General features: G+C 37.6%; 1 protein-coding gene across 2 annotated transcripts in view; it reads left to right on the top strand.

The window, feature by feature from the left end:
- LOC121369447 (diacylglycerol kinase delta-like) overlaps positions 1–23,776 on the top strand; it is a 194,651-nt gene that overhangs the window by 101,835 nt on the left and 69,040 nt on the right. For both annotated transcript variants that reach the window (XM_041494548.1, XM_041494563.1), the window contains exon 5: positions 17,635–17,739. In XM_041494548.1, coding sequence (XP_041350482.1) covers positions 17,635–17,739 — 105 coding nt within the window. The remainder of the gene's footprint in view (positions 1–17,634; positions 17,740–23,776) is intronic.

The following is a 23,776-nucleotide window of genomic DNA, read 5'->3' as shown; positions in this document are numbered from 1 at the left end:
GTAACAGGGCCGATTAAAAGAAGATAAATAACGCCAACAGAATGGACCTACTCCTATCACATCCCCACGTTTATATAGAAGTGAATTAAAAACAGCTTCACCAATTTGTCATCTCAGTTGGATGGTAATAAGAAACAAATTAAAAGTAAACAGAGCAATGAGGATGATGTAAGTAGCTGAGCCTAGAGTGTAAACAGTTCTAGGTTTAACAGTCAACAGAGGATTCTCTTTCTTTTTTTATAATCGTGATTGTGATCGCGATTATGCTGTAAATAGCTCTGGCTTTTAGACCTGGATGAGTTCAGTGGGTAGAGTGCTTGCCTCATGTGATTGTGATCATGCTGTAAATAGCTCTGGCTTTTAGACCTGGATGAGTTCAGTGGGTAGAGTGCTTGCCTCATGTGATTGTTATCATGGTGTAAATAACTCTGGCTTTTAGACCTGGATGAGTTCAGTGGGTAGAGCGCTTTCCTGATGTGATTGTGATCATGCTATAAACAGCTCTGGCTTTTAGACCTGTATGATGAGTTCAGTGGGTAGAGTGCTTGCCTGAGATGTTCATGATCATGGTGTAAAAGCATCTGGCTTTTACACCTGGATGAGTTCAGTGGGTAGAGTGCTTGCCTGATGTAATTGATGAGTTCAGTGGGTAGAGTGCTTGCCTGATGTGATTGCTTGCCTGGTGTGACTGTGATCATGGTGTAAATAGCTCTGGCTTTTAGACCTTATGAGTTCAGTCGGTAGAGTGCTTCCCTGATGTGCTTCTGATCATGGTGTACAAGCATCCGGCTTTTAGACCTGTATGAGTTCAGTGGGTAGAGTGCTTGCCTGGTGTGATTGTGATCATGGTGTACAAGCATCTGGCTTTTAGACCTGTATGAGTTAAGTGGGTAGAGTGCTTGCCTGGTGTGCTTGTGATCATGGTGTACAAGCATCTGGCTTTTAGACCTGTATGAGTTAAGTGGGTAGAGTGCTTGCCTGGTGTGCTTGTGATCATGGTGTACAAGCATCTGGCTTTTAGACCTGTATGAGTTAAGTGGGTAGAGTGCTTGCCTGGTGTGATTGTGATCATGGTGTACAAGCATCTGGCTTTTAGGCCTGTATGAGTTAAGTGGGTAGAGTGCTTGCCTGGTGTGCTTGTGATCATGGTGTACAAGCATCTGGCTTTTAGACCTGTATGAGTTAAGTGGGTAGAGTGCTTGCCTGGTGTGCTTGTGATCATGGTGTAAATAGCTCCGGCTTTTAGACCTGTATGAGTTAAGTGGGTAGAGTGCTTTCCTGGTGTGATTGTGATCATGGTGTACAAGCATCCAGCTTTTAGACCGGGGGGGGGGGGGGGGGGGGGCATGCTGGACGGGACGTAGCCCAATTGTAAAGCACTACATCCTGCCCCTTGAGAATGTAACCAAGACAGACGTGCTTGAATCTTTAGTGAATGTAAGCGTGTATCTAATGGTTGATTGATTGTTGTACTTTAGGAGGTGATAGCAGGACTTGAAATAAGAAGTAAAATATAGGCTGCTGGTGTTGTTTGGGTTTTAAATAGCAGGCCATAAGAAATATGTCCTGCCTATTTAAAAAAAAAAAATTAAGTGGGGTGCTGGAAATAAGACAGCATGGGGTGAAGAGAGGATCAACCAAAGTGATTTGATCCTTTGACCCAAGCAACTCATGCAAATGCTCTACCAAGAGAGCTACTATAGATCTTGCCCATAAAATACAGTGTACGTTTTGTGAGAAAATTATTAACTCCATCTTTCCATGTTAATTACTACACCATTGTCTGTCGGCTTCCATTTTGACTCCCCTACTGATACGCAGTCATCGTCCCCGAGAAGGGTGACTTATTTGCGGATCACTGCAAGTTGTAATTAACTGCATCAGCTGATTTGCCGGTGCATAATGTCCAATTTATGAGGCTTGTAAGTCCTCCAAATGTGGCAAATAAAAGTCCATAATCATCTAAGATGCTCTATTACAGAATGTGTCACTCTGCAGAATCCCTGCTCTGGGGAGAAATGCAACATGAAGCAGTCTGTCCACAGGTTCAATGTTTTTGTGATACACATTGAAAGAAAAGAAGAATTAAATATTTATAAATACATATGATATTGACAGTACCGAAAAACACTCTGGTAATAACCTATCTCTCTGTCTCTGTCTTTGTCTCTGTCTCTGTCTGTCTCTCTGTCTCTCTGTCTGTTTCTCTCTCTCTCTCTCTCTCTCTCTCTCTCTCTCTCTCTCTCTCTCTCTCTCTATCTCTCTCACTATCTCTCACTATCTCTCTCTCTCTCTCTCTCTCTCTCTCTCTCTCTCTCTCTCTCTCTCTCTCTCTCTGTCTGAGTGTGTGTGTATCTCTCTCTCTCACTCTCACTCTCACTCTCTTCTCTCTATCTCTCTGTTTCTCCCTCTCTCTCTCTCTCTCTCTCTGTCTGTCTGTCTGTCTGTCTGTCTGTCTCTCTCTCTCTCTCTCTCTCTCTCTCTCTCTCTCTCTCTCTCTCTCTCTCCTCTCTCTCTCTCTCTCTCTCTTCCTCTCTCTCTCTCTCTCTCTCTCTCTCTCTCTCTCTCTCTCTCTCTCTCTCTCTCTCTCTCTCTCTCTCTCCGTGTGTGTGTCTGTCTGTCTGTTACTCTCTTATCTCTGTTTCTCCCTCCCCCTCTCTCTCTCTCTCTCTCTCTCTCTCTCTCTCTCACACGTACGTGATTTGAATTTATCTAAGGTTTGCTTTAATAAGTTTGTTTTTAGACTGGTGCAGTACATTGTAGACTGTCCCAACCACTGCCACTTGACTGTTGACAAAGGTTGTGGTATGTGCTGTCCTGTTTGTGGGAAGGTACATAAATGTAGAAGCTTTTTTCTAAGATAATGTCAAAATTGACATCCAATAGCCCAGTCCTTAACCATAATGTCTCACTGTAATCTCTAAATAAACCATTCCTCCTTCTTCAAGTAGCTAGTAATTAATAAATCAATCTGTTCTAGTGATGTCATTAAACAAACTTTAAACGTTTCCTTTCATATTTGTTTAACAGCTAAATAATTATTTACCACTCAGCAAACTCAGGAATATCCCTTTAATAAGGTAAAAATATTTGATTTGCCGAAAACCCTTTAAAATTGGCTACAATCTCGGGATATATATACTCCCTTTTAATGATCACGAAGCCCATACAGGACCTGTCATTTATGAGTATTTAAAAATATTTTTAAAACCCCCAATATCTTACAATCCCATCATATATGTAACATTACATAGCATTACTGTATTGATTGAAAACATCATGCAGAGAGCCATAGCTAGGACGTGGTTGCTAGAGCTTGCTGCGACAGTATATGGGACCATGACGATCGTGGTTGCTGTATGCTTTCTATTGATCTCTCTGCAATCTTTCGGCTGGTCTGTCGAATCACGCTAGATTGGAAAAAGTAAGAGAGAAAGAGAGATGGAGAAACGGAGAGAAGGAAGGATACAGTAATCGTTTCAGATTGAATTCCCTGAAGCTGGGTGTGGCAGCATCTCTCACCTAATCGTGTGTAAACCGGGCCATTATATAACGGAGCGAATCCTGCCCACGCTGTCATATTTCATTTTTAATTCTTGGAATTCAGTGTTCGTAGGATTTTGTTCAAGAGTTTATTGGAGATGGAATGGTTAGTAATAGGTGATAGTGTTTTCAGGTAAGACATTTTTTGTCTCATCTGTTTGAAGTAAAAAAGGAAAGATATAGGTACTGGTGTTACTGCTCTGATGATGGCGACATCATTCGTTCTTGTGTTTAGCCTAGTGTTAAAGTTTCACATTAACCTCCGTTAGTCACAAATTAGAAATTCAACATCAAGAAAACTTGGTTCACAGTGCAGGGCTGCAGAAAGTACTTTCTCGCTGGCCAAATACGAGTAAAAATTCTGACGGACGAGTTAAAAAATGCAACTACCAGTCCGACGGTCTATCCGTCTTTTTTACTTCATTTGCCTCATGATATTGTTCACTTACAAAGTGTTCTTAATAATGTTTTGTCAATATATAGATCTATATATATCATTTGAAGTGAAGACACTGTATACTGTATTATTGTTAATAATATATTGTTCTATAGACTAGCGGACTATTAGAAATTCTGGTGAGCTAGTAAATTTTAGTTAGTTCTGATCTGGCGGGCTGGTGAATTATTTTCCATTTCTGCACCCCTGTCATGGATGTTCATCATAGTTTGTATGTGGAAAACAAATTAATAATTAATTAAATGAAAATTTTAATTGAATTTTTAAAAAATTGAATTGAATTTTATTTTGTTTTATTTCATTTTATTTTATTTATATTCATTTTTTGACATGCGTTCAGATGAAAATTATGGTTGAAAATTTAGCGACAAAGAATAAGTTAATTAAATAAAAAATTGAATTTAATTTTTTTTAAATTGAATTGAATTTTATTTAATTTAATTTAATTTTTTATTTTATTTTTTTTATTTTATTTATATTTATTTTTGACATGCGTTCAGATGAAAATTATGGTTGCAACTTTAGCGACAAAGAATTAGTTAATGTTAGGTGAGAGATTTAAATCCATGTAATTCTGATTTCAGCTTCTTTGTTGGCTTTTTTTCTCTTTTTATTATTTTAGGGTTTTTTTTGTTGCATAAAATAGTTGTCATAAAATATATTGGATTTGATATTGGAGCGACAAATAGATTGCCTTGCAGTACATGTTTAATAAATGTTTTATTGAAACTTAACATGATCACTTACATTGCACCATTTCATTGAGAGTGAACTTCAGTTTGCGTTGCTCATGGCGATGACTGTCGGGGCTCTTTCGACAGGAATCCAGAAATCTAATATCTGTAACATTTTATAAATGAAAATGACGTATATCAAGATCCACATTTTAGCTAAGTGATCAGGCTTAGCTATCCAAATGCAAATTTATTTTTTTCATTTCAGAAGCATTTTTTTGTCGTCCACCTAAACATATGGTAACAGTGGTTGTTTGAAAAGAAGGGGCATTAACTCCAACTCGTAACTCCAGCCCGTTTGAATGTCGTTATTATAAATACTGATCCAGTGATTGTTCAATGTGGCCTCGGACATAAGGCTGGTACTGGCCTCGGGGGTGTCATGGTTAAGTCATCGGACATAAGGCTGGTAGGTACAGGGTTCATAGCCCGGTACCAGCTCCAACCCAGAGCGACTTTTAACAACTCAGTGGGTAGGTGTACGACCACTACACCCTTTTTTCTCTCACTAACCACTAACAAGTAACCCACTGTCCCTGACAGACAGCCCAGATAGCTGAGGTTTGTGCCCAGGACAGTGTGCTTGAACCTTAATTGGATATAAGCACGAAAATAAGTTGAAATGAAATGTTCAGTGTGTTCTATTCAAACTGTTTGTCTTGATGTGCAAGCTTTAATAACAATATAGGTTTTCTATGGAACACAAATCACTCTCCTGAAGCTTATGAGGTGAGTGATATATAACTCGCCTGAAGCAAGCTTTAATAAAGATATAGGGTTCCTATGGAACACAAATCTCTCTCCTGAAGCTTATGAGGTGAGTGATATATAACTCGCCTGAAGCAAGCTTTAATAAAGATATAGGGTTCCTATGGAACACAAATCTCTCTCCTGAAGCTTATGAGGTGAGTGATATATAACTCGCCTGAAGCAAGCTTTAATAAAGATATAGGGTTCCTATGGAACACAAATCTCTCTCCTGAAGCTTATGAGGTGAGTGATATATAACTCGCCTGAAGCAAGCTTTAATAACGATATAGGGTTCCTATGGAACACAAATCTCTCTCCTGAAGCTTATGAGGTGAGTGATATATAACTCGCCTGAAGCTTATGAGAAAAGTGATTGATCACTTGTCTGAAGCTTATCAGGAGAGTGATTTATCACTCGCCTTAAGCTTTATGAGGGGAGTGATTTATCACTCGCTTTAAGCTTATGAGAAGAGTGATTTATCACTCGCCTGAAATTTTCAAATGTGAAGGACTGGTATATCAAATGAGATTCTCTTAAAGGGATAGACCCTAGTTTAAAGGCATATTTTCCACTATTAGAAACGTTTATGATAACTGAAATAAAACATTACTTATATTTTATTGTTTACATTATCTATTTCCATACAGCCAAAGTGTTTCTGGTCATCCTGGTGTTTCTAATACCACAAGATGCAATTTTGATATTTTTAAAAATGCACATGCATCTGAGAAGTAAATTAACCAAAGTTGGAAGCAGGAAGGAAATGGTTTATTTAACTTATTTAACTCAACACATTTTATTTACGGTTATATGGCGTCATACATATGGTTCAGGACCACACAGATATTGAATGGGAAAACCCGATGTTGCCACTTCATGTGCTACTCTTTTCGATTAGCAGCAAGGGATCTTTTGTACATACACCATCCCATAGACAGGATAGTGCATACCACAGTCTTTGATGCACTGGCTGGAGCGAGAAATAGTAACCAAAGTTGGTGTCCATTTGAAACTAGTGTATGTGCCTTTAACATCGGTCTGAAACCACCATGAATCTAGTCCGGCGTTCACTGCTCTGGTAGATAGTATAAACTCCATATCCTGATAAATATATTTTTATTAGCTCCAATTTCCAAAGTAATTTGCCATAGTGTAAAAAATCAATGAAAGAATCAAATTCCAGTGGATTCTTTTATTTATTTTATGGCAGAACCGAAACGGATTCTAGTACAAATTGATGAAACACGAGGCTTGGATGTATCCACGGAGGAGAATTGATCCTATGACCTATCCTACCTTAAGCAAAGTTAAAATTTGTTTTGTTTAACGACACCACTAGAGCACATAGATTTATTCATCATCGGCTACTGGATGTCAAACATTTTGTAATTTTTAAATATACCCTCTAAACTTAAAGGAAGCCACTATAGTTTTCTCCATTAGTAGCAAGGGATCCTTTAACTGCTCAACACTAGTTGAGACAGGGTTGGGGGGCTGGTACCCTAATCAGAGAATGGTTCCACTGAGTGGGTTTGATCCTGCAACCAATGCACCTCAGGTGATCAATCTACCGACTGAGTTAGATCCCCTCCCCCCCCCCCCCCCCCTTACCATATGCAAGGCCTGTAACCAATTTATTATCCACATAGTTGAAGACATACCTATCTCATGGTCCATTCCTTGATGTGGTGAGGTAGCTTTATTATCCACATAGTTGAAGACGTACCTATCTCATGGTCCATTCCTTGCTGTGGTGAGGTAGCTTTATTATCCACATAGTTGAAGACATACCTATCTCATGGTCCATTCCTTGATGTGGTGAGGTAGCTTTATTATCCACATAGTTGAAGACGTACCTATCTCATGGTCCATTCCTTGCTGTGGTGAGGTAGCTTTATTATCCACATAGTTGAAGACATACCTATCTCATGGTCCATTCCTTGATGTGGTGAGGTAGCTTTATTATCCACATAGTTGAAGACGTACCTATCTCATGGTCCATTCCTTGCTGTGGTGAGGTAGCTTTATTATCCACATAGTTGAAGACATACCTATCTCATGGTCCATTCCTTGATGTGGTGAGGTAGCTTTATTATCCACATAGTTGAAGACATACCTATCTCATGGTCCATTCCTTGATGTGGTGAGGTAGCTTTATTATCCACATAGTTGAAGACGTACCTATCTCATGGTCCATTCCTTGCTGTGGTGAGGTAGCTTTATTTATCCACATAGTTGAAGACGTACCTACCTATCTCATGGTCCATTCCTTGCTGTGGTGAGGTAGCTTTATTATCCACATAGTTGAAGACGTACCTATCTCATGGTCCATTCCTTGATGTGGTGAGGTAGCTTTATTATCCACATAGTTGAAGACATACCTATCTCATGGTCCATTCCTTGCTGTGGTGAGGTAGCTTTATTATCCACATAGTTGAAGACGTACCTATCTCATGGTCCATTCCTTGCTGTGTGGTGAGGTAGCTTTATTATCCACATAGTTGAAGACGTACCTATCTCATGGTCCATTCCTTGATGTGGTGAGGTAGCTTTATTATCCACATAGTTGAAGACGTACCTATCTCATGGTCCATTCCTTGCTGTGGTGAGGTAGCTTTATTATCCACATAGTTGAAGACGTACCTATCTCATGGTCCATTCCTTGCTGTGGTGAGGTAGCTTTATTATCCACATAGTTGAAGACATACCTATCTCATGGTCCATTCCTTGATGTGGTGAGGTAGCTTGCATGTCTCAATCATTCGGAGAGCTATGCCAGCTGGAGCATCAGCTCCTGGTAGGGTCACCCAAGCTGGACTGGTCAAAGGGTAGAGACTAGACTAATATGGACCAGACGTGAGTCAAGAAAGACAGCTGTCTAGAAGCAAACTCCAAACTGGGCTGGAGAGGCTCAGAATCCTAGTAAGGAAACTCTCCTAGGAGAAGGAAAACTCCAAACTCAAACCAAGTCCACTGGAGTCACAGTACAGAAGCTATGCATATGCATTAGTGTGGAAACTAAAAGAAAATGCCTGTACATGCACCAGGCTCTATGATCATCATGAAGACATTCAGGGAAATATAACCAGTATGACACACGTGTGTCATAATGATTTCATGCTGCACACCGAATGATTTAATTTTGGGAAGTGATGTCATAACTTAACGCAGCTTCCCCAGTCTTAGCTATGTAATCGCGTACCGATGTCATTTCATCGTCTCTTCCTAGTTAAGTTTAGAACATTTTGACATGGTTCTTGTTATTCATAAAAATATTATGGATTGTGGGAATCGTATTGATTTTACAAAACTTGTTTCATAAAATCATTACAACACACAGGCTTGTGTAATAATCTCTATATCTCTATATACTATATGCTATATATACTATATACTGTCTTGATCTTGATGTTCTACAGGTAAGTTGCTCATTTTAACACAAGCCATCAGTTAACACACCTCACCTTTACTAGGATTCCCCCCACCCCTGCCTTATGGTTGTCCCAAAATTTGATGGATACAGTAGACTTTTTTTTCTTTTCTTTTTTTTAGTATAGCTCCCATCTACAAAATAAGTTTTTATTTAAACCATGTATTATGGAGAGAAAAACTGCAGTAGACCCACCAGACATAAATTAATAATTACATTCCTTCTATGGATGGATGGATGGATGGATGTGTTTTTGAGGTGGGTGGATGGATGGGTATTAGGTGGGTGGGTTTTTGGTGGGTGGATGGATGGATTTGTGAGTAGGTGGGTGGATGGATAGACGGTTTTTGGGATGAATGGGTGGTTTGGGGGGGATGGATGGATGATGGATGGTTTTGGGGATGGATGGATGGACGGTTTGGGGTGAATGGGTGGTGTTTGGATTGGTAGTTAGGAGGGATTGATAGATGAACTGACACGGTTGAAACCACCACTTCATTGCTGTACCCGTAGCTGTTTTGAAGACCATCTAAGTAAAACTTGTTTACACTTATTTTCATGATTATATCCAATTAAGGTTCAAGCACACTGTCCTGGGCACACACATCAGCTGTCATCCAGGGCAGTGTGTTCGTGGAATAGATGTTGGTGTAATGACCGTATGGTCTACCCACTTTGTCGTTAAACTTGCCCTGGGTGGAAACCGGTACCAGAATGTGAACCCATTACCTACCAGCTTTAAGTCCAATGGCTTAATGATTACACCAGTGAGGCTGTCACAGTAAAATGTTGCAAGTGAGCTCACAAACACATGGTACATTAAATATGCACTTCTATGACATGTTAAACTTGCCCTGGGTGGAAACCGGTACCAGACTGTGAACCCTGTACCTACCAGCTTTAAGTCCAATGGCTTAATGATTACACCAGTGAGGCTGTCACAGTAAAATGTTGCAAGTGAGCTCACAAACACATGGTACATTAAATATGCACTTCTATGACATGTTAAACTTGCCCTGGGTGTACCAGGCTACGAACCCTGTACCTACCAGCTTTAAGTCCAATGGCTTAATGATTACACCAGTGAGGCTGTCACAGTAAAATGTTGCAAGTGAGCTCACAAACACATGGTACATTAAATATGCACTTCTATGACATGTTAAACTTGCCCTGGGTGGAAACCGGTACCAGGCTACGAACCCTGTACCTACCAGCTTTAAGTCCAATGGCTTAATGATTACACCAGTGAGGCTGTCACAGTAAAATGTTGCAAGTGAGCTCACAAACACATGGTACATTAAATATGCACTTCTATGACATGTTAAACTTGCCCTGGGTGGAAACCGGTACCAGGCTACGAACCCTGTACCTACCAGCTTTAAGTCCAATGGCTTAATGATTACACCAGTGAGGCTGTCACAGTAAAATGTTGCAAGTGAGCTCACAAACACATGGTACATTAAATATGCACTTCTATGACATGTTAAACTTGCCCTGGGTGGAAACCGGTACCAGGCTACGAACCCTGTACCTACCAGCTTTAAGTCCAATGGCTTAATGATTACACCAGTGAGGCTGTCACAGTAAAATGTTGCAAGTGAGCTCACAAACACATGGTACATTAAATATGCACTTCTATGACATGTTAAACTTGCCCTGGGTGGAAACCGGTACCAGGCTACGAACCCTGTACCTACCAGCTTTAAGTCCAATGGCTTAATGATTACACCAGTGAGGCTGTCACAGTAAAATGTTGCAAGTGAGCTCACAAACACATGGTACATTAAATATGCACTTCTATGACATGTTAAACTTGCCCTGGGTGGAAACCGGTACCAGAATGTGAACCCATTACCTACCAGCTTTAAGTCCAATGGCTTAATGATTACACCAGTGAGGCTGTCACAGTAAAATGTTGCAAGTGAGCTCACAAACACATGGTACATTAAATATGCACTTCTATGACATGTTAAACTTGCCCTGGGTGGAAACCGGTACCAGGCTACGAACCCATTACCTACCAGCTTTAAGTCCAATGGCTTAATGATTACACCAGTGAGGCTGTCACAGTAAAATGTTGCAAGTGAGCTCACAAACACATGGTACATTAAATATGCACTTCTATGACATGTTAAACTTGCCCTGGGTGGAAACCGATACCAGGCTACGAACCCTGTACCTACCAGCTTTAAGTCCAATGGCTTAATGATTACACCAGTGAGGCTGTCGCAGTAAAATGTTGCAAGTGAGCTCACAAACACATGGTACATTAAATATGCACTTCTATGACATGTTAAACTTGCCCTGGGTGGAAACCGATACCAGGCTACGAACCCATTACCTACCAGCTTTAAGTCCAATGGCTTAATGATTACACCAGTGAGGCTGTCGCAGTAAAATGTTGCAAGTGAGCTCACAAACACATGGTACATTAAATATGCACTTCTATGACATGTTAAACTTGCCCTGGGTGGAAACCGATACCAGGCTACGAACCCTGTACCTACCAGCTTTAAAGGCATATTGTCACAGACCACTGACCTATTTAATGGTCTAACAAAGTATTACCTGAACAAAAATAATTTGATTTGTCCCTAAATGTACTTTATTCAACCATCTTCATAACCACCATACTCCATTTATTACTGACATTTTGTAAAAATAATTGAATTATGGCAATGGTCCATAATTCAAAAACTAAAATTGCTAAGAGGGTTAACATGGATTCTACTCCATCATGGTTCAGTTAAGGAGATGCAATAGCTAGATTTGGTTTCCAACAATTAATGTAAGTTTTAGTTATTATCCATTTTTAGAGAAATAAGGTCCTTAAATCTGTGACAGTATGCCTTTAAGTCCGATGGCTCATCCACTACACCAGCGATGCTGTCACAGTAAAATGTTGAAAGTGAGCTCACAAACATGTGGTACATTAACATGCACGTCTGAGTGACAGACATGCAGTCTGCATGCACGAGACCCGTCACGATCCATGCCATAATTACAGGTTTACCTACAAACTGTGATCCACCGTTTAAACCAGCCATTTAGACAGATAATCTGTACGTACTGGGAGTTATCGAAATTTGGACATGGCTTATTGATTTTGTCTTAATCAATGAGCATCCATGTACATGCACACATGCTTTAGACATGCTAAGAGTCATCAAGACATTAAGTCATGCTTTTCTTTTATCTCTAGCTTTATACGGATCACATCACGCGTGGCGTGACTCCATCTTAGAGTTTATAGACAGGACGTGTGGTTTTATTTATCTACGAGTTTGCAGATAGAACTTGTGATTGTGTTTAAAAAATTTTTTTAAAAAAATTGAAGATATATATGCAGTTGTGTTGATACATGCATTTTCAGACTGAATTTAGCCTTGGTAATTTTCAAAACATGGATGTGTTCAAAATATTTCCAGATGATAGTGATGTTGATATTTCCAGAAATATTGTTTTAATATTTCCAGACATGCGGTTTCGTTGATGTGTACAGTCACGTGGTTTTGTTAATACTTCAGGACGTGGTTTTGTTGATCAGGACGTGGTTTTGTTAATACTTCAGGACGTGGTTTTGTTGATCAGGACGTGGTTTTGTTAATACTTCAGGACGTGGTTTTGTTGATCAGGACGTGGTTTTGTTAATACTTCAGGATGTGGTTTTGTTAATACTTTAGGACGTTTTGTTAATAATTCAGGACGTGGTTTTGTTGATCAGGAAGTGGTTTTATTTGATCTTTGCAGACACATTTGTGGTGAAATATCCAGACGTTTTAATATTTTCAGACATATGGTTTCATAGACATCTGCTTGTGGTAATGTTTCCAAATTGATCGTCAATATTTTTAAATAAGACTGTTTTAAAATTTCCAGACATATGATATGGTTGATATTTTCAGACATTTGGTTTTATGGATATTTGCAAAGAGATAGCTTTCAAGCAGATGGAATCGTTGATATTTCCAGACAGATTGAGTTAATATTTGCAGACACATTTTTGTGGTTTTATTTCTGGACACAAGTTTGTAATAATTTTTTCAGACACGTGGTTGTGGGGATATAACAGACAATTTTTTTTTCAATACTTCCGCACAAGGTTTTGTTGATATTTCCAGACATTGTATTGTTATTTCCAGACAGATTATTTTGATATTTCCAGTCATGTGTTTGTGGTAATATTTCCAGTCAAAGTGTTTTAATATTTCCAGTCTGTACGTTTTACAGACACGTGATGTGTTGATATTTCAAAGCATATTGTTCTGAGTGTTGGTGATCATTGAGGACAATTTGCTGGTAATATTTAACTGAGACAAAACATTCCAGTGGAAATGTCTGCCTCTGAGAAAGAAGTTCCTGTATATGTATGTAATTGTTACTGTGTATTTACATTAGCATGTATTTATATTATAGTGTATTTAAATTGTATCTATTTAATATATTGACTGCCGGGTACAGGTACAAATATATCACGTTTATACACAGATGCTGGTATTCTTACTGTGTATTTACATTAGTGTGTATTTAAACTGTATCTATTTAATATATTGACTGCCGGCTACAGGTACAAATATATCACGTTTACACACAGATGCTGGTATTCTTACTGTGTATTTACATTAGTGTGTATTAAATATATCACTTTTACACACAGATGCTGGTACTCTTTCTGTGTATTTACATTAGTGTGTATTTAAACTGTATCTATTTAATATATTGACTGCCGGCTACATCTACAGATATATCACTTCTATACACAGATGCTGCTATTTTTTCTGTGTATGGTAACCACTTACTCATAAAGACAGGGATAATGTGGTTTTGGATTTTTCAAGAAATCTAGATTTTAAGTTTATAAAAAAAAGTTCCCTGTTTTTGTGTAAATGTCTGCAATTAATAATTTGTTTAATGTTTGTGCAGTAACCCCGTAATTTTTATTTTAAAAAGTGATTATCACTGCATAGTACTCAATGCATAAATAAATAAATAAATAAATAAATAAATAAATAATTGTACTTGACATTTTCTATGATAGCAGTTTATCTTTGTGTCAGTTTTATTTTCATGTATATCAAAATCAATGAAAATTGCACTTGAAATTTACAGAAATATGCCCAGTTAATTACTTACATCCATTGTTAACTAAATCTGAAATAAATGTATTTATCATTTATTGTAAATGGGAACGACATATACATTTATATACAGGAAACTATATGTCAAACTCTGTTTTCTCAAATGTCACACTGTCTCCAAGGAACAAGTGGGTCCCTAACATTTTCCTATTTTGATATGTTTATTTTAATATGTTTGTATGTTTATCTCAAACTCTGTTTTATCAAATGTCACACTTATCTTCAAGGAATAAGTGGGTCCCTAACATTTTCCTATTTTAATATGTTTGTATGTTTATCTCAAACTATGACATAAAAATACACATTATTTCAAATGACTTGGGTCCCAAATGACATATTTACTATATATGGCGTATATTTTTCTAAAAGCTGAAACATTTTTTAATTAAAAAATTACAAATTCAATCAAATTATTTTAGGTCAATTAGGAAACTTTAGGCAAGGTTATATTTAGTTTTATTATTTTCGTTTTTTATAATTAAATACAAGTTATTTTGATAAACAATAATTAAGATTATACATGTATTTTAGTTGTAAAATATTATTTTCATCTTTGATATATACAGAACTTCACATACGTTGTTTTCCCTTCCTATTTATTGCATGAGTTTATTTAATACTACTCGTGCAATAAATAGGAAGCAAAAACAACATATGTGAAGTTCTGTATGTATTACATACCTTCTTTTATGTTTTACAAAAATGGTTTTTAATTTAACGTCATAACAACACTTTGTTAAATCTATGATCAAAACTCCTTTCTTGAATCATTATTTAACATGAAGAATCATACTCTGCGGCAGCCTTGTATAATGTTTCAAATAAGTTATGACATCATTTGTAAATCTATATGACGTAAGTAAATAAAAGGCACTAACCGCTATAAAAACAAAAGGGAATTCCCCATTTAAAAATTCCGGTCCAGATTGCACATATGTGCAATACAGAATAAGTTTATTACACGGTTTCAAAAGGCCTTTATCACTATAGTAAGATTGAATAGGTATGTAATAAAATGAAATACCAATTACTTAAAAAATATTTGCAGTGCATTAACTTGTTTCTTTTAGGTTCATCAGGGTATGAAACAAAATATATGTCATGGCAAATATTTGTGGAAATAGCTTCACATCATAAATTATTTTCAGAAACAATAGGCAAGATTATATTTTAGTTTTATTATTTTTGTCTTTGATAACTAAATTACCAATGACCTGACGATATTTGCAATGCATTAATTTATTTCTTTTAAGTTAAAACAGTAAAAAAAGAAATTATTGTTACAACTTATGATAAGGAAGGAAGGAAGGAAATGTTTTATTTAATGACACACTCAACACATTTTATTTATGTTATATGGCATCAGGCATATGGTTAAGGACCACACAGATATTGAGAGAGGAAACCTGCTGTCGCCATTTCATGGGCTACCGTACTCTTTTCGATAAGCAGTAAGGGATCTTTTATATGCACCATCCCATAGACAGGGTAGCACATACCACGGTCTTTGATATACCAGTCGTGTTTCACTGGCTGGAACGAGAAATAGCCCAATGGGCCGACCGACGGGGATCGATCCTACACTGACCGCACATCGAGCAAGCGCTGTACCACTGGGCTACATCCCGCCCCTCAACTTACGATAAGTAATTGTTATAACTGATATTGCCAAGTATTAATAATTTAATCTGCTTGATAATAGTCTCCGATAATGTGGTTCTTGTCATTAACAGCTAACAATGCATGGGACTAGGTGTGCTTGCTATAATCAATAGATAAGTAATCTGCTTGATAATAGTCTCCGATAATGTGGTTCTTGTCATTAACAGCTAACAATGCATGGGACTAGGTGTGCTTGCTATAATCAATAGATAAGTAATCTGCTCGATAATAGTCTCCGATAATGTGGTCATTAACAGCTAACAATGCATGGGACTAGGTGTGCTTGCTATAATCAATAGATAAGTAATCTGCTCGATAATAGTCTCCGATAATGTGGTCATTAACAGCTAACAATGCATGGGACTAGGTGTGCTTGCTATAACATAGATAAGCATCTGCTCGATAATAGTCTCCGATAATGTGGTCATTGCTATGCATGGGACTAGGTGTGCTTGCTATAATATAGATAAGTAATCTGCTTGATAATAGTCTCCGATAATGTGGTTCTTGTCATTAACAGCTAACAATGCATGGGACTAGGTGTGCTTGCTATAATCAATAGATAAGTAATCTGCTTGATAATAGTCTCCGATAATTTTGTTCTTGTCATTAACAGCTAACAATGCATGGGACTAGGTGTGCTTGCTATAATCAATAGATAAGTAATCTGCTTGATAATAGTCTCCGATACTGTGGTCATTAACAGCTAACAATGCATGGGACTAGGTGTGCTTGCTATAATCAATAGATACAGAGGATAATCAGAGGATCCGAAATTATAATTAAAAATTAAATTAAATTAAATTAAAAAGAACAAAATGTTATAAAATTTCCTGAAGATGGAACTGCAATATTTTATAATGTCATTTATTACCCATACGATTGAAAATATCTTGGTACATATCAAAGTGATACGTCCCACTAGAACACCAAGTGGGATGTAACACTTCAACATCACACGATGACGTCATCGATTGGCGCACTACAACCTGACAGGAACGTCAACCAAATGACTTGAGTGATATAAACTAAGATCAATTATGGGTAGTAAATAGGATATTAAACGAGCTACCATTTCGTATCATGTTTATGTCCCTCGTGAAATAATTTTCATTGTGACACCTGCTAAAGCTCGTGACAACTGAACATTATTTCACTTGGGACATAAACATGATATGAAATGGAAGCTCGTTTAATATCTTATAAATATCAGACTGTACATTGGGGCAAAGAACAATGACTAAAACTGCGTTCATCTGCAGTAAACCGATTGGAACAGATAGGTTGGTGCCACTACTTATCAGTTGACCAGTTCAAGGTGTTTAAAGCATGTAAATCCTTGTCATGCCCGTATTGCAATAACAAGACTGCACAGATGACTAACAAGACTGCACAGATGACGTCTGCAGTATTCACTGATTGGTGTTTAGTCCGTGACAAAATATTGTAACATCAAAAGAAGCACTACTAGTTGAACAACATTCTGTTGATCAGTATGTGAAAGGTCTACCGCAGTATTTATGATTAAACCTATTTCTTTGCCACTCAACATAACTTTTAAGTTTAAGCAATGGTTTTGAGGAATTTCAAATGCTATTATGCCCATTACATAGTGATTTTTATTTTGTATTATTTTTCTCCACAAAACACATTTTTTAAAATTATTTTGAATATAACAGTATCTCAAATTTACTGACTGGCACCAGCAACTTTGAGATACCAAGAGTTTACTGTTTGTTGTGTAATAGACTGGTATCCATGTAGTATGGTATGACTCAAAACTCAAAGACTTCAGTGGACTTGTGTTGGGCATTTTTCAGGTAAATTACTGGTAATAAGTTATGTGAAAACTTTTATGTTTCATGACAGATATGATTGATTGTTGATGTAGATCTGTATTTCATTATATTTATTTGCAGGTCATTACCCCATTTCGGAATTTAATATTGTGCAGTGAAAACAGACGTGAGATGGAAGAATGGATTAGTGCTTTAAAAATGGCTGCCAACAAAGAGTATTATGAAGTAAGTACTAAATATATATATGTGTGTGTGTGTGTGTGTGTGGGTGTGTGTGTGTGTGTAACTTATATATAACATCCGGATGGTTTATGCCATATTCAGGGCACAATATTTCATGCGAACCATCTTTCTGACCCAATAGCCGATGTATTTTTTGTGCTTGGGTGCCATTAAACATTCATTCATTCATTCTGTCTTTCTGTTCACCTGTCGGTTATTCTAGGCTCAGACTATCAACTGTCATGATGAAGACTTACAGTGTGTGCAGTCAGATCAACACGACGAGAATCGAGTTGTAAAAGTGCTCAAACTAGCAATTGGACAGTCGTAGAAGTTATGAGATCGGCAAGTTGGCCAACTTCGTTGTAACAGTTGGTAGTCTGAGATTAGCGTTATGCAACTTCAGATTCATGCGCACCACATATCAGTTACATGGTGAAACTTTACACTCTAAAACTAGAAGTTGCAAGCTTCAGTCTCACCAGAACCTTTTTAATGAATTTCAAACAATTATATTCTATACTATTCTAGACTGGTTTTTGGACATTTGATAGTAGTCGAGTTTTAATCACTGGTTACGTAAATATACAATTCACATGACAGAACAGTCGGTTACCTAGGTAAATATAACATGAATTGACTTCTGGCTGTAGATTTTCAAAGTTATCTTAACAATACAATATCATAAAACTGTTATAGGCTATGACACATGTCATATCGTAATGCTAAGATATCTTAACAAATATGGGTCCTGGTTACTGAAGAATTTGAAATACTGTCCCCCACATGCTTTAATATACAGGGGGGTTGCGGGATGTAGCCCAGTGGTAAAGCATTCACTTGATGCGTGGTCAGTCTGGGATCGATCCCCGTCGGTGGGCCCATTGGGCTATTTCTCACTCCAGCCAGTGCACCACGACTAGTATATCAAAGGCCGTGGTATGTGCTATCCTGTCTGTGGGATAGTGCAAATAAAAGAGCCCTTGCAACTAATGAAAACATTGTAGCAGGCTTCCTCTCTAAGACTATGTCAAATTACCAAATGTTTAACATCCAATAGCCGATGATTAATAAATCAATGTGCTCTAGTGGTGTCGTTAAACAAAGCAAACTTTAATGTTATTGTACAGTGTGTTTGGTATGTTTTCCCCACCTCAACCATTATTCCATGACTGTTCTGTGTCAACAAAAAGTGTGTATAAAAGATCCCTTGTAGGAGTAGATGGGGCAACTTAAGGAGAGATTTCAGCACTAATAGGTCCAACTAACGAGCTTCTCTCGGCCTACTAAACTCCAAACCTATACGTAGCTCCCTACCTTTCCATTTAGGTGGTCAAAATTGCGCCTAAATTCCTTCATCAAAATGTGCACCCATTCTCTTTGGCTTAATTCTGCGGATCATTCCAAATTCCATAGCACCATACCACTGTCCACCTGTTACCAGCCCCGGCCTGACTGGTGGTGCTCCTTTGCACCTGCCAGTGCAGGCAGTTCCCCCTCCTACCCACCCCACACCTTTCCTGTCCTGGACGGAGGAGCCGGCCAGGGCCAGCACTTGTACCCAGGACAGGCGTGTGCAACAGCTTGCTCTGAATGTGCACGTTAAACACTTTAGTCTTGGTATTGGTAGATGGGGTTTTAGATCTCACTAATTTGCGTACAGCATGCTTTATATATTGCATCGGGCCTGTACAGCCTGCTGGGGGCCAGTACAACATACAACATGTGATATAATAATAAATATTGATGGAATGAATGAATGAATGAATGAATGTAAAGTGAATGAATAATAATAATAAATATTGATGGAATGAATGATTGAATGAATGAATGAATGAATATATGAATATATGAATGAATGTTTATCGACACCCCAGCATGAAAATACACGTCGGCTATTGGGTGTCACAAATATTAAGTATATGAATACTGATGGATGAACGGACAACAACCATACAGTGTCGGTAACAAGTTTGTTAATCACTGAGTAAAGAGTGTGCATTTATGTCTCTTTGATTCCACTGTTAAAAGGGGTGGGACGTAGTTCAGTGGGTAAAGCATTCACTTGATGTGCGGTCGGTCTAGGATCGATCTCTGTCAGTGGACCCATTGGGCTATTTCTCGTTCAAGCTAGTGCTCCACAACTGGTGTAACAAACGCTGTGGTATCTACTGTCTGTGGGATGGTGAATATAAAATCGAAAAGAATAGCCCATAAAGTGGTGACAGCGGGTTTTCTCTTTCAATATCTGTGTGGTCCTTAACTATATGTCTGACGCCATATAACCATAAATAAAATGTGTTCAGTGCGTCATTAAATAAAACATTTTCTTTCCTTCCACTGTTAAATTTGTTTCCCAACAACGGGAAGACATACATATAGTCTTAGAGAGAAAACCAGCAAGGGATCATTTACATGTACCATCCCACAGACAACCCCATTTACTTTGGTTTAATGATGCAGGTGTCTGTGCATCACGATACCGGTCCACAGATGTCGGACTACAAAAGAAACAGCGCCTAATTGAATTAGTCAGCTTCCAGTTGGTCTAATTACATATGAAGCGCATGGGTATGAACTCTATGTGACAAATTAATTATATCTAACTTCCAGTCTCCTTGTCATGATTTCTGAAAAGTGTAAAACAGCAGTACAGTGAAAATCTCTAAAACCAGGTCCTGAGTAAACTGGAATTCCCTCAAAATAGGACCCTCGGTAAACCGGAATTTTATCAAAATCAGACCGTCAATAAACCAGAATTATCTCAAAACTGGACTCTTTGTAAGTTAGAATTCCCTCAAAATAGGATACTTTGCAAGCCAGACTCTTGAATTTTTATATTGATGTTGTTCATCAATTAATTTTTGCATTTACTATAGTTCGATACACCAATAGCCGATGTATTTTTCGTGCTGGGATGTCGTTAAACATTCATTCATTCATTCATTTAATTTGTAAGCGAGAATGCCTTCAAAATAGGATCCTCTGTACGCCGGAATTCTCTAACTAGAAGATTTGTTTGTTCATATGGAAATATAATGTGTGGTAACCTACGTGTACTGGATAGCAGGGATCATGTTTTGTGGTAACTTGTACATGGGCTACTAGACACAATGCAGGCATCTGAAAATTGCGAGAACTATCGTTTCATTCAAATGCAAATCTAATTTAGTATAACCTTTTTTCTGTTTGCGCATTAAATTTAGCATATTATTTACATGGACATAACAGGTTACATAAAAGGAAAATGGATTACTTGAATTAATTTTTGCATAACCTATAAATGGTCTATACAGATATTCAATTCTAAGAGGCCTGCCGTGTTTATTTTGATATATGTTATTCATTGTAATTGGTAAATCTGACCTTCAGTAACTGGCTTACCAAATGTTTTTAATCCTGACTTAAAATAAGACCGTTTTTCAGTTATGGTTGTTTGTTGTTGTTGTTTGGGGTTTTTTTTGTTGCGGGGGGGGGGGGGGGGGGGGGGGGGGGGGGGGGGGGGGGGGGGGGGTTGGGGTTTTTTAAACTATAGGACAGTTGGTTTGTTAGACAACAACACATGTCATTTGGGAAAAACAAGTTTCCAATTCTGTTTCCGTAATGTATTTCAATCAGTAGAATGAAGTATCTACTTATACAGACACAGTTATTCATAATACTTTTCAGTAAGAAACATTCCATATGATATAGGCCTATCTATTCAAAACTATATTAAGTGCAGTATGTAACTAGTAGGGGTGGTGGTATCAGCTCCCCCATAAGTTGTTTTCTTTTTCTTTTTCTTTTTTTAAAGTATTATTTCTGGCTCTGCATATGAAAGCATGTTTTAAGCATAAAAATCTAAACTTAAAATGTCCCATTGATCAGCCATTTTGTATTTTCTATTTGTCCATAAATGTATGTATTGTAATTCTGTATTGTTTGTACCTGAGGGCCTCAGGGAAGATTAGCTTTTGCTAACTGTGTTTCCCTCACTAAATAAAGAATTTATTCTTATTATCCTCCATATTGTCACCTGCCCCATGGTAGTACAAGCTTGCCAGGATGTTGTATTTGGGGTGAGTGGTGCAAAGTGACAGTCTGTATATTATATCATATGATTTTAACAATGATAGTTTTACTATTTCTTATATATATACAATATGGAATGTAAAGTATATGGTGGCAAGTTAGGTTGGGTACCATAGCATTATTATTGCCATCAGCAATGAATGAATGTTTAACTTCACCTCAGCACAAAAATACACAATGGGATATTTGGGACCAGTGTTTCTGCCAGAAAGGAATTTGTGTGTATGGCACTATGGAATTGAATGCAACCACAGTCAACAATTATTAGGGGGCCTTCCTCAAAAAGAAAATGGGTTAAGTTTACGAATTAGTGTTAAGAAAATCATACAGTAATGATAAGAGTAATTAATTTTGTCAAAAGATTAACTTAAAAAACTAAAATCTGCAAAAACATTTGGGTATGATGCCATACCTGTTTTACCCTTTGTCAAAAAACCTGGGGACATAATGGCAAATAAGGACAGCAGTGGCACTTGCTGTTGTTACTGAGATAAAATGTGAACCCTTCAGATTCAGTGTTGGACAACAACAATAAGAGGGTTACAATATCCGGTCCATATTCTTCTCATTTCATTATCCATTACTTCCCATTTATTGATTACCAATATAATAATTAACCCGACTTAAAGTAGGGTATTACGGTAGTCGATTATATTCCTACTTACTCGGGCAGGACGTAGCCCAGTGGTAAAGAATTCGCTAGGATCGATTCCCGTCGGTGGACCCATTGGACTATTTCTCACTCCAGCCAGTGCTGCACAACTGGTGTAACAAAGGTCGTGGTATGTACTATCCTGTCTGTGGGATGGTGCATATAAAAGATGCTGGTTTCCTCTCTCAATATATGTGTGGTCCTTAACCACATGTATAACACCATATAACTATAAATAAAATATGTTGAGTACATTGTTAAATAAAACATTTTCTTCCTTTCATTCTGACCTGGGCATGCACCTCAGTTATCTCGGCCTTATGTCACCAAGTTGGGTTTTAATGTTTACACTGGAGGAAAAAAAAACACTGGTGCTGTGGCCTTTAAAATTCACTCATTTCCTAATTTCCGTACTTACTCGGTGTATCGGTTAATCTCTCTACAGGTTTGGTTGTGAGAACCTTGAAAAGAAGCAACTTTCAAAACTCGGATCATCTCGTGACGGAAATGTTTCCCCAATAATAACCAAATAAATACCTGTTAATGATAAGAGTGTATATTGATTAGGTCTAAATGGTTTCATTTCATCACAATCATTTCTGACTGCACTGTTTTGATTTAAAAGATATCATCTCGTTATAATAATAAATTTGTGGCTACCAGGCTGTTCTGCTAGAAGATGATTCGAGGGTACGTACATGTACGTAATAAAATCAGAACAGACCATAACCTGGACACAGCATTTCAAGTGTTCTGACAAATTTTAAACAGCAGTTCTCTTAATATATATACTGATGGAAAGAAATAAAGGATCACACAGATAGCAACAAGAAATAATGACTGCATCAAAAATCAATTGATATTGTCAGAAGTTGACTGGGAACATATAGGCAGCACATTCAACACTACAGACATTCAGTCCCACATTACAACTTGGTATGAAATACAGACATTACTACGCTAGTTGTGAATTGCAACTTGGTATGAAATACAGACATTACTACGCTAGTTGTGAATTGCAACTTGGTATGAAATACAGACATTACTACGCTAGTTGTGAATTGCAACTTGGTATGAAATACAGACATTACTACCCTAGTTGTGAATTGCAACTTGGTATGAAATACAGACATTACTACGCTAGTTGTGAATTGCAACTTGGTATGAAATACAGATATTACTACGCTAGTTGTGAATTGCAACTTGGTATGAAATACAGACATTACTACGCTAGTTGTGAATTGCAACTTGGTATGAAATACAGACATTACTACGCTAGTTGTGAATTGCAACTTGGTATGAAATACAGACATT

The sequence above is a fragment of the Gigantopelta aegis genome, chromosome 1 (assembly GCF_016097555.1).
Source record: "Gigantopelta aegis isolate Gae_Host chromosome 1, Gae_host_genome, whole genome shotgun sequence".
Lineage (NCBI taxonomy): Eukaryota > Metazoa > Mollusca > Gastropoda > Neomphalida > Peltospiridae > Gigantopelta > Gigantopelta aegis.
The sequence above is the reverse complement of the archived record's forward strand: the minus strand, read 5'-3'. Positions and strand labels throughout refer to the sequence as shown.